This window comes from Pristis pectinata, chromosome 14 (genome assembly GCF_009764475.1).
Source record: "Pristis pectinata isolate sPriPec2 chromosome 14, sPriPec2.1.pri, whole genome shotgun sequence".
In the NCBI taxonomy this organism is placed as follows: Eukaryota; Metazoa; Chordata; class Chondrichthyes; order Rhinopristiformes; family Pristidae; genus Pristis; species Pristis pectinata.
Window position 1 is genome coordinate 14844176 of NC_067418.1, and position 13023 is coordinate 14857198.

Below are 13023 nucleotides of genomic sequence, written 5' to 3' on the forward strand. Positions count from 1 at the left end.
CTTACCTTCCTGTCTATCTTTCCATGTTACCTGATACCCTTGGATATTTAATTCCCACTCATCTTCACCCTACAACCACGTTTCTGTAATGGTCACTAAGTTCTACCCCTTTGTACTGATTTGTGCCAGAAGTTCACTGACCTTGTTTCGAATACTATGGGCATTCAGGTAAAGTGTCCTTACACTCATTGTCCCTTTAGAATCTAGTAACCTTTGCGTCCTTTGCATTTGACTTTTCTGTACTCCATTCTTACTTTTCTCTCTTCTAACTTTTGCTCTTGTCTTTGCTTTACTTCCCTCTGTCTTTCTGCATGGATTCCCATCCCCCTGCCATATTAGTTTAAACCCTCCCCAACAGCACTGGCAAACAATTCCCCTAGGACATCAATCCCAGTCTTGCCCAGGTGTAGACTGTCCAGTTTGTACTGGTCCCACCTCCCCCAGAACCGGTTCCAATGCCCCAGGAATCTGAAACCCTCCCTCCTGCACCACTGCTGAAGCCACATATTCATCCTAACCATGCTGCTCTTCCTACTCTGACTAGCATGTGGCACAGGTAGTAATCCAGAGATTATTACCTTTGAAGTCCTACTTTATAATCTATCTGCTAGCTCCTTAAATTCGGCTTGAAGGACCTCATCCCTCTTTTTTCCTATATTGTTGGTACCTACATGCATCACGACAACTGTTCACCCTTCCCTTCCAGCATGCCTTGCAACTGTTCTGAGACATTCCTGACCTTTGCACCTGGGATGCAACACACCAACCAGGAGTCCCGTTTGCGGTCACAGAAACTCCCATCTGTTCCTCTTACCATGGAATCCCCTAACACTATAGCTCTGCCACTCTTCTTCCTGCTCTCCTGTGCAGCAGAGCCAATCACGGTGCCATGATCCTGGCTACTGCTGCCTTTCCCTGGTGAACCATCTCCCCCAACAGTTTCCAAAGCAATATATCTAGTTTTGGAGGGAGATGACCACAGGGGACTCCTGCACTAACGTCCTGCTACTGCTCTACCTGTTGGTTACCCATTCCCTATCTTTCACTAGACCCTTAAACTGTGGTATGACCAACTCACTAAATGTGCTATTCACAACATTCTCAGCATCACGGATGCTCCAAAGTGAATCCGTGTGCAGCTCCAGTGCCGTCATGTGGTCTGTCAGGAGCTGCAGCTGGACACACTTTCTGCACATGTAGTCATCAGGGACACTGGCAGCCTCCCTGAGTTCCCACATTGCACAGGAGGAGCATGACATAGGTCTGAGCTCACCTGCCATGACTGAAAAGCTTTGAGGGAAGTTAAAGAGACAAAAGAAGAATAAGAACCTACTCTAAAGTGTTTTGCTTGCCCTCCTCATTGATGCCCGGTATTCACCAATGTCCACACTTAAAAAACCAGCAGCCCTTCTTAAGATGGCCGCTCCAAAATGGTCACTCCTCTTGACCCTAACTTCTTTTTATTAGTTGCTGATAATTAGCTTATTTACTGTATCTCTTCAATTCCTGCAAGTGAAACTCAAAAGCAAGCAATGAGACTCACTTCTTTTTCAATTCTCCCACTCTCGCTCCAAGTCCCGAACTCCTGCAAGTGAAACTCACAAGCAAGCTACCAGACTCACCTCTTGTCTCACCAATGGTCAATAAATCTGAAACTATGGCAAATATCACTGTAAAAATGATCCCTTGGTTGTCTCGGCATGAACTCAAAAGATCCCAGACTGCTGCAAAGTTAGCTTACTGAAGACTTCATCAGGAGAACCAGTGATCTGACTTTCAAGGCTTTTCGCTTTAAGATTGTCATTTGCATAACATGGGTAGCTTGGAAAAAATTCAAGCATTTCACTAAAGAATTGCTGTAAATATTTCAAATAGCTTTGAAGGCTGGCTTGGGTGATGCATCTCTTTGATGTGATTTATCAGCTGCAGTCAAACTTAGAGAGGAGAATTTGTTTAGGTTGGTGAGGTGGGGCAGCTGAGAAAGTATTAGAATATTTTGAGGTGGTAATGGATTCCAAAACTGCATTCAAATTTAGTTAGCTGTTAATAAAAATGCAAATCTATAACTCAAAAAATTAAAATAGTTTAGAACGTGAACTGCTTTTTTAAGATAATGAATATATCCACCCTTAACTGGGTAGAGGGTAAATTCAATAAGGTGAAACTTTGGCAATGATGCCCAGAATAGCATTGACTTAAATATATTTGTTAGCTGTTTCCCCTATATTTGGAGGCAAGCAAAAGAAGGAAAATTAAAGAAACTGTCTCAACAGAAGTTTCTGCAAACTGTTATTTATTAACTGGATGGAAACCTCTTAACTTACTGCTGAGTGTAGGTCGAGAGATTGTATTGTTCCAACAAAAATTTTCAAAGGGCACATTGACTTTTTTCCAGTCTTGATGAGTAAGGGTTCAATTGTTCATTGTCTTGAGAGGATTTTTGTCCCTGATGTAAAATGTGTGTAAAACTATGAACTCAAATAGTGATGTTAGTTCAGCATGACTTTCCAAGTCCTTACTAAAGTTGCTTGCTAAGGAGCTCTATTAATCAGTTGAATTCAGTGCCACAGTCTTGTGATTATTAAAGGCCACACACTTTCCTTGCAAAAAGATGATCTCCAAAATTGTGCTCTGGGGGTCAAATTACTGCACACTTATCAATGAATTGAATATAATTCTGTAGGCAGTGAAGTGCCACTTGCAGTAGTTATCCTGACTCATTAATTTGCTGGAAAGCTTTCTATATCTATGTTCAATGATGTCTCAGCTTAACCAAACATTTAATTGGACCGGTTAAATTATTTTCCACATGTGTAGGTCAGAAGAGTGGGCTTGCTATTCTGCAGCAAATGATTCAGCTCCTTATTCCCCAGAGTCTCTTGACTACCTACAAGGCACAGGCCAAGAGTGTGCTGAAATGCTGTTCAATTGCCTGAAGTGCTTCAAGAATACTCAAGAACTTCAAGAACATCCAGGTCAAAGCAAAACACTTGACTGGCATCGCATCTACCACCCTAGATATCCGATCCCTCTACTACCGACTTACTATCGCTTCACTGTGTACCATCTACATAATGCAACACTGGAACAAGCAAAGGCTACTCCAGCAATGTGTTCTGATCCCATGCTTTCAACTGCCTAGAAGGACAAGGGTGACCACTTACCAATACCCATCAAGTTGCACACCATTCTGATTCATAAATATGTTGCATTCCTTCACTGTTGCTAGGTCTAAATCCTAGAACTCCCTGCCAATAGCAGGGCGAGATCATCTTCACCACAAGGTCTGCATAACTATTAGGAACAAGATTAGGCCATTTGACCCTTTGAGCCTGCACTGTTATTCATGAAATTCATGGCTGACCTACTTCACCAATATTTTTGCGTACAATTCACATATTCCTTGATTCTCAAAGTATCAGAAATTCATATGTCTTTGTAATTCAAGTATCTATCATGAATTTAATGACCGAGCTTCCACAGCCTTCCAGGTTAGAGAATACCACAGGTTCACCACCCTCTGAAGGAATTTCTCCTCATCCCAGTCCTAAACAGTTTGCCCCTTAATCTGAGATTGGGCCCTAGACTCCTCAGTCAAAGTACATCCTCTCTGCATCCAGCCTGTTGAGCCCTAAGAGAATTTTGTTAGTTTTGATTAGACCTCCTCTCATTCTTCTAAAGTTTAGAGAATATGATCTAATTTATCAAATCTCTCCTCATGTACACTGAGTTTTCCCTGCACTCTTTCTATGGCCAGTACATTTTTTCTCAGATAAGGAGAGCAAAGCTGTACAAAATGTTCCAGGTGTGATCTCAACAAGGTTGCATTCAACTGTTTCACATGATGAAGGTTAGCATACCATTTGCCCTCCTAATTCATTTGTTGTACCCACATGTTGGATTTCAGTGATTTGTATACAAGCAGACCCAGGTCCCTGTGAGCATCAATACTACCCAGACTCTCACCATTTAAAAATCCTAATTCATTCAGCTTCTTCATATCTTCCTCCATACTCAGAATCCCACCTAGTTGATTATCATCAGAAAGCTTGGAATAGTTGAAGAAAGCAACTGATTACCATTTTCTTAAAGGAAATTATGGATGGGCAATTAATGCTGGCCTTGGCAGGGGTAAATAGTTGAGGGCCCAGCCCTAATCCATGAGGCATCCCACTAGTTACAATTTGCCAATTTGAAAATAGCCCCATTGTCCTTGTCCTTTGTTTTCTGTATGATACCGGTCCTCTTTTCCTGGTGAGGTGTTACTCTCAACCACATGAGCCTGCCTGGTGCAGTAATCTTTCATTGTGATATCTCATGCGTGACATCCTCTGGCTTCCCTTTATCTTTCCTGCTGTTTGCATCCTCAAAAAAAAATCTAATTAGCACTATTTTGCTTGCATAAAACCATCTTGACTCTGTCTAGTCATGTAACGGTTTTCTAAATCCTCTGTTATCACTTCCTAAGTAATTTTCAGCAGTTTCCTGGCACCTGATGTTAGCTCAAGGAAGCACATGGAGATTGATAAGGGCATTCACCTGGTTGTAACACATTTTAACTTGAGCCCTTTAATTTCAATGTGACATCAGTGTCACTTGTGGACTAAACTGGCCATTACAAGCAGTTTTTGACAGAGATGGCCGAGTCCTAATGTAGGGTCTTAACCTGAAACATCGACCATCCGTTTGTTTCTATAGATGCTGTCTGACTTGCTGAGTTCCTCCAGCAGTTTATTTTTTGCTGAAGTCAAGGGTAAAATTAAAATTGCAAACTTGGAGTACCCCAACCCCACTCCTCCTATAGATATCATAGTCCCAACTCCCCTTTCACCTACCAGGTAGCATCAACAGGAGAAGCAGAGATGGCATTTCAGGTTAATGATGTTCCATCAGAACCCACTGCAATAGAATTATAGTTTCAAGAAAATGGAAGGAGTGGTGCGTCTGTAAAACACCCTATGACTGATCTTGCTATGTGCAATATCACTCTCCAGACCTTAGGAAGGATATTGAAGAACAATGGAGGGTGAAACACATATTTTCTGGTATGCTGCATAGTTTAAGAAGATGCTTGAAAGATTGATCTATATTTTTGAGTACAAGGCAGGTTATGGGCAAAATAAGAAGAGAGTTGAAAATAATGATGCAATACAGGAAGGCTAATGAAGCAGACCGATTTCAGTGGCTGAGGGTTCAAAATGAAGGGCCATAGGTACAACATTATATTGAAAGTAGCAGTAAATCTTGCCATAGTTAGAATACCAAAGGAGCCCATTCACCCCATTGACTCTAATGAAGCAATCCATCAGTCTCCTTCCTTTGGTCTATCCCTATTGTCTTGCAACTTATTCTCCCTAGAGTGCTATCCAATTCTGTTTAAAAACTATGATTGATTCTGTTTCCACCACACCTCAAGGCAGTGAAATCCAGCTCATAAATATGCTCCATATTAAAATAAAGTTTCATCTTTATGATGAAACAGAGTCACAGAATAATACAGCACAGAAACAAGTCCTTCATCCCATCTCAGTCCATGCCAACCAAGATGCTCATCTAAGCTGGTCCCATTTGCCGCAATTGGTCCATATTCCTCTGAAGCTTTCCTATCCATGTATCTGTTCAAGTGTCTTCTAAATGTTGTTATTGTAACTGCCTAAACCATTTACTCTGACAGCTTGTTCCATATACGTACCACCCTCTGTGTGAAGAAGTTGCTCCTCAGGTTCCTTTTAAATCTTTCCACTCTCACTTTAAACATGTGCCCTCGAGTTTTTGATTTCCTTTCGTTGGGAGAAAGACTGTGTGCATTCACCCTATCTCTGCCCCTCATGATTTTATATACCTCTCTAAAGCCAAGAAGAAGGCCACTCAGTCCATTGAGTCAATGCTGGTTTTCACCGAGCAATCCATCAATCCCATCCCCCCATTTACTTCCCTGTAACCAATTTTCACAGAAATGCTCAGCTGATTCTCCTCCCACCAACTGACACTAATGATGATTTACAGTAGCCATTAATTGACCAAATGGCTCATCTTATGGGATGTGGGAAGAAACTGGAGCAACCAGGTGAAACCATAAAGTCATGATGCACACACAAACTCCACACAGACAGAACCGAAATTCAGAATCAAACCCAAATTATTTGCAGTACCACAATGCTGGCCTTTTCCTCACATCCCCATTGTATCTTGTGCCCACAACTTTAAATCTGTGCATCTTGGTCATTGATCCCTTGGGTAAAAGGAATGGCTTCCCTCTATTTGCTCTGTGTAAACTAGTCCTGATCTTCTGCGTCAAATATCCTCTCAACATGCTTTGCTCCAAGGAGAGTAACTCCAGATTCTCCAGTCTAACCTTACAGCGAAAGCCCTCTTTGATGCAATCATTTTAGTCTATCTTCTCTCGGATCTTTACCAGAATTGGGTGCAATAATCAATTTATGGTCCACCTCAATTTTTGTACAGGTTCAACATAACTTCACCACATTTGTGATCAGTGCCTCTACTAATGAATTCTGTGATCCCATAGCTTTAATAAAAAAGATTTAGGTGTGATGGCAGAAGTTTCTTCACCCAGGTACTTTTGAAACTATGTAATTCACAACCTGGACTAGTGGCTGAGGTTGAAATTATTCCTACATTCAAGACGAGCTTGACATGGATTTGAGCACAGTGCGGGTAAATGTTGACATGGGTTGAGGCAAATGTAGAAACAAATGGAAGCTGCTTTGTATAAAAGATTTAAAATGTACCTAGTTCCCTACTGTTCCATGTGTGCATTGTAGAAAATGTTTTATTTTGTGTTCCTGCTAAATGAATCCAATAGTATTCTCGATCAAAATGTTTCATGATGGTACTTCTTTTGTTATTGATTTGAGTGGTCAACACAAACAGAAGCAAGGACAGAATTCTTTCTGGTCTGCCTGGAAATGTGCCAATAGGAATATTCAGTAAGAAGATAGTTTCATTGTAAAAAAAAGGGTATCATTTAACCTTGAATGCATACTGCATTGGAGTTTCTCAGGGGATGCGTGACTTGTTGGTTCTTATTTGCTTCCCAGCCGAATCCAACAATTTTCTCGCAATTCTGACCGTGTATATTTTGTGTGTGTAGCAGGGAGAAGTGGATTGCTGGCCTTTAACCTGCCCAGCCCTCAGCTGTCAGTATACCACCATTCCAGATGGAGAATGTTGCCCACACTGTGTGAGTGACCCCTGCTTAGCTGACAATATGGTCTATGATATCCGGCAGACGTGTATAGACAACCATGGAATAACACGACTAAGTGGCTCGATATGGACCATGGCTGGATCCCCCTGCACAACTTGCAAGTGCAAGGTATTGTACTGCGTGAACATTTCATGTTACCTTCTCAGATCCCACAATGATCTTGTGCTACTGCTCAGTATTCATTTCATGGTTATTGGTAGAAATAGTTGTTGGTAGATTTCTCCAGATTGTTGTGTGAAAGAGTGAATCCCCTACTCTTCAAGCTGTTTTTTTCCCCCAGTGTATTTATTAAATACATGCACACACATGGTTCAGGCAGCCAGTATCCTGAAGGATGTCCAGGATAGTTGCTTATCCAGAGAATTCAAAACAGCTTGAGATTCATATTTTGGAAATTATTTTCAAATTCAGCTTTTGTATGGCAAGGAAGCTGTGAAAATATTGAGTTGGAACAACGATTAGAGCTACTACCTCACAGCTCCAGTGACCCAGGCTCAATCCTGACCTTTGCTTCTGTCTTTGTGCAGTTTGCATGGTTTTCCTATGACTGTGTGGGTTTCTCCTAGGTGCTCCAGTTTCCTCCCTTATTCCAAAGCTGTGCAGGTTGGTCGGTTAAATTGCACTGTAAATTGCCCCTCATGTAGTGAGTGATAGAATCTGGGGGTATTTGATAGGAATGTAAGGTGAATAAGTTTTAGGGAAAATTAGCAGGGGAATGGGATTGCTCTGATGAACTGCCATTGAATCAAAGGGCAGAAATGGCTTCCTGTCGTATAAGGAAATATGACAGCATGAAAAGATGACAGAAACTTAGGGTTAGAATATTATTCAGAATATCAAATGGAAGAGCTCTCTTGTTTAACAAAGTTTATATTTAGCACAGGCAATTCTCTGAAACATTATTTGCTGGGTAAATTGGGTGTGCACAAATGGAGTTTATGTTGTTGCTGATTAGGGCTGTATTTTTAAAAATTGATGTGCTAATAATCTTGGTCATTTGAACATAGAACAGTACGGCACAGTACAGGCCATTCGGCCCACAATGTTGTGCCAACTATCTATCCCCCTCTCTACTTTACCTCCCATAACCTATTTATCTTTCATCCATGTGCCCATCTAATAGTCTCTTAAATTACCCTATCTTATCAGCCCCTACCACCACCCCCAGCAGTGCATTCCAGGGACCCATCACTCCCTCTGTAAAAAACCTATCTCTGACATTTCCCCTGAACTTTCCTCCATGCACCTTAAATGGTTGACCTCTAGTATTGGCCATTGCCACCCTAGGGAAAAGATGCTGGCTGTCCACTCTGTCTATGCCTCTCATAATCTTAAACACCTCTATCAAGTCTCCTTTCATCCTCCGTCGCTCCAAAGAAAAAGCACTAACTCGCTCAACCTCTCCTCATAAGACGTGCTCTCCAACCCAGGTAGCATCCTTGTATATCTCCTCTGCACCCTCTCCAAAGCTTTCACATCCTTCCTATAATGTGGTGAACACAATATTCCAAGTGTGGTCTAACCAGAGTCTTATAGAGCTGCAACATTACCTCTCAATCCCCCGGCTAATGAAGGCCAGCACACCTATTGCCGCCTTAACCACCCTTTCCATTTGTGCGGCAACTTTGAGGGATCTATGTACTTGGACCCCAAGATCTCTCTGTTCCTCCTCACTGCTAAGAATACTGCCATTAACCTTGTATTGTGCCTTCAAGTTTGTTCTTCCAAAGTCTATCACTTCACACTTCTCCAGATTGAACTCCATCTGCCACTTTTCCTCCCAGCTCTGCATCCTGTCTAAATCCCGTTGCAACCTATGACAACCATCTGCACTACCTATGATGGCACCAACCTTTGTGTCATCTGCAAACTTACCTACCCATCCTTCCACTTCCTCATCCAAATCATTTATAAAAATCACAAAGAACAGGGGTCCCAGAACAGATCCCTGAGGAACACCACCAGCCACCAACCTCCAGGTTGAATACTCCCCTTCTACGACCACCCTCTGCCTTCAGTGGGCAAGACAATTTTGAATCCACACAGCCAACTTTCCATGGATCCCATACCTCATGACTTTCTGAATGAGCCTACCATGGGGAACCTTGTCAAATGCCTTGCTAAAATCCATATATACCACATCCACCACACTACCTTCATCAATTTGTCTTGTCACTTCCTCAAATAACTCTATTAGGCTCATGACGCATGACCTGCCCTTCACAAAGCCATGTTGACTATCCATAAAAAGACTACGCTACTCCAAATGGTCATAAATCCTGTCCCTAAGAATCCTCTCCAATAGTTTGCCCACCTCTGATGTAAGATTCACTGGTCTATAATTCCTGGGATTATTCCTTTTACCTTTCTTGAACAATGGAACAACGTTTGCCATCCTCCAATCCTCTGGTACCACTCCTGTGGATGGGGACAACTCAAAGATTATTGTTAACACTCCAGCAATCTCTTCCCTCACTTCCCATAGTAATCTGGGGTATATTCTGTCTGACCCTGGGGACTTATCTATCCTAATGCTCTTTAGTAACTCCAACACTGCTTCTTTCTCCCTCTCCCTGGTGAACACTGAAGCAAAATATTCATTTCGTACTTCCCCTACCTCCTTTGCCTCCAGATACATTTTTGCCCCTATATCCCTGAACGGTCCTACCCTCACTCTAGTCATCCTCTTGTTCCTCACATGCATATAGAATGCCTTGGTATTGGTTTATTATTGTCACTTGTACGGAGGTACAGTGAAAAGCTTGTCTTACAAACTGATCGTACAGGTCAATTCATTACACAGTGCAATTACATTGAGATAGTACAGAGTGCATTGATGTAGTACAGATAAAAACAATAACAGTACAATGTAAAGTGTCACAGCTACAGAGAAAGTGTAGTACAATAAGGTGCAAGGTCACAACAAGGTAGATTGTGAGGTCATAGTCCATCGCATTGTATAAGGGAACCGTTCAATAGTCTTGTCACAGTGGGGTAGAAACTGTCCTTGAGTCTGGTGGTATGTTCCCTCAGGATCCTATATCTCCTACCCGAGGGAAGAGGAGAGAAGAGAGAGTGTCCCGGGTGGGTGGGGTCTTTGATTATGCTGGCTGCTACACCAAGACAAAGAGAGGTAAAGACAGAGTCCAAGGAGGGGAGGCTGGTGTCCGTGATGCGCTGGGCTGTGTCCACAACTCTCTGCAGCTTCTTGCAGTCTTGGGTAGAGCAGTTGCCGTACCAAGCTGTGATACATCCAGATAGGATGCTTTCTATGGTGCATCAGTAAAAGTTGGTGAGAGTCAAAGGGAACAAACAGAATTTCTTTAGCCTCCTGAGGAAGTAGAGGTGCTGGTGAGCTTTCTTGGCTGTGGCATCTACGTGATTTGACCAGGACAGGCTGTTGGTGATATTCACTCCCAGGAACTTGAAGCTCTCAACCCTCTCGACCTCAGCACCATTGATGTAGACAGCTGCATGTACACCGCCCCCTTTCCTGAAGTCAATGATCAGCTCTTTAGTTTTGTCGACATTGAGGGAAAGGTTGTTGTCATGATACCATTCCACTAAGCTCTCTATCTCCTTCCTGTACTCCGACTCATCACTGTTTGAGATATGGCCTACAACGGTGGTATCATCTGCAAACTTGTAGATGGAGTGAGAGCAGAATCTGGCCACACAGTCGTGAGTGTATAGGGAGTAGAGTAGAGGGCTAAGGACGCAGCCTTGTGGGGCACCAGTGCTGAGAATAATCGTGCTGGAGGTATTGCTGCCTATCCTCAATGATTGCGGTCTATTTGTTAGAAAGTCAAGGATCCAGTTTCAGAGGGAGGTGTTGAGTCCTAGGTCTCGGAGTTTGGTGACAAGCTTGCTTGGAATTATTGTATTGAAGGCAGCGCTGTAGTAAATAAACAATAGTCTAAAGTATGTGTCTTTACCGTCCAGATGCTCCAGAGCTGAGTGTAGGGCCAGGGAGATGGCATCCACTGTAGACCTGTTTTGCTGATAGGCGAATTGCAATGGGTCCAGGTTGTCTGGGAGGCTGGAGTTGATGCGTGCCATGGCCAGCCTCTCAAAGCATTTCATGATGGTGGATGTCAGAGCCACTGGTCGGTAGTCATTGAGGCATGTTACCTTACTTTTCTTTGGTACCGGGATGATAGTGGTCTTCTTAAAACAGGAGGGAACTTGAGATTGAAGCAGGGAGAGGTTGAATATGTCCGCAAATACCTCTCCCAGCTGATCAGCACAAGATCTGAGCACGCAGCCCGGGATACCATCTGGGCCAGGTGCTTTCCTCGTGTTCACTCTCCGGAAGACTGATCTTACGTCCTCCACTGTGATCACAGGTTCAGCTGCATTGGTGGCTGTCAGGGTGGATGGTGACAATCCACTTCCCTTTTGTTCAAAACATGCATAGAATGCGTTAAGTTCATCAGGAAGGGATGCACTGTTGTTAGCTATGCAGCCTGACTTCGTCTTGTAGCCTGTTATGGCATGTAAGCACTGCCATAACTGGTGGCTGGTCAGGGACTCTATTTTGAGTTGGTATTGTTTCTTGGCATCCCTGATAGCTTTTCAAAGGTCGTACCTCGATCTTTTGTACAGATCAGGATCACCAGATTTGTGTGCAGCGGTCCTCGCCTTCAGTAGGGTGTGGATGTCCCGGTTCATCCATGGTTACCTGTTTGGGAACACCCGTATTGTCTTCTTTGGTACACAGTCCTCCACACACTTGCTGATAAAGTCCGTAATGGTGGTGGCATACTCACCAAGGCTGGTAGCTGAGTATTTGAACATGGACCAGTCCACTGTCTCAAAGCAGTCACGTAGGAGCTCATCTGCTTCCTCAGACCAGCGCTGCACGACTCTCCGTACCGGATCCTCCCGTTTCAGTTTCTGTTTGTATGCAGGGAGGAGGAGCACAGCCTGGTGGTCTGATTTCCCGAAGTGAGGACACGGGGTGGCTCGGAAGGCATCTTTGATGGTTGTATAGCAGTGGTCAAGGGTGTTGGCGCCCCTGATGGAGCAGGAGATGTGCTGATAGTACTTTGGTAACACACCAAACCTTAGGGTTTTCCTGAACCCTACTTGCCAAGACCTTCTCATGTCCCCTTCTAACTCTCCTAAGTCCTTTCCTAAGCTCCTTCCTGGCTACTTTATAACTCTCAAGATCCTTATCTGGCTTTTGCTTCCTAAACTTAAACCTTAAAAATTTTAAACTGCTTCCTTCTTCCTCTTGACTAAGATAAGATTTCTTTATTAGTCACATGTACACCGAAACACACAGTGAAATGCATCTTTGTGGAGAATGTTCTGGGGGTAGCCCGCAAATGTCACCACGCTTCCGGTGCCAACATAGCATGCCTGCAACTCCTAACCCATATGCTTTTGGAAAGTGGGAGGAAACCAGAGCACCCGGAGGAAACCTACGCAGACACATGGGGAGAACGTACAAACTCCTTACAGACAGTGTTTGGAATTGAACTCGGATCGCTGGCGCTGTAATAGCGTTACACTAACCGCTATGCTACCATGCCACCCTCTTCTCTTGTTAACCATGGTTCTTTCACCCGATCATCCTTTCCTTGTCTTAGCAGGACAAACCGATCTAGGGCCCCATGTAAGTGGTCCCTAAACAACCTCCACATTTCTGCAGTACATTTCCCAGAGAACATCTGTTCCCAGTTTATGCTCGCAAGTTCTTGCCTAATACCATCGTAATTTGCCCTCCCCCAATTAAATACTTTCCCATAATGAATGCTCCAATCTTTGTCCATGGCTATGCTAAAGGT

General features: G+C 43.3%; 1 protein-coding gene across 4 annotated transcripts in view; it reads left to right on the forward strand.

Annotated features, from left to right (window-relative positions):
* The window catches only part of LOC127577901 (protein kinase C-binding protein NELL1-like), a 626741-nt gene that overhangs the window by 598772 nt on the left and 14946 nt on the right, over positions 1 to 13023 (forward strand). For 3 of the 4 annotated variants that reach the window (XM_052029546.1, XM_052029547.1, XM_052029548.1), the window contains one exon: positions 7115 to 7339. The exons of the other annotated variant lie outside the window; for it this stretch is intronic. In XM_052029546.1, the coding sequence (XP_051885506.1) occupies positions 7115 to 7339 (225 nt within the window). The remainder of the gene's footprint in view (positions 1 to 7114; positions 7340 to 13023) is intronic. 4 annotated transcript variants of the gene reach the window in all.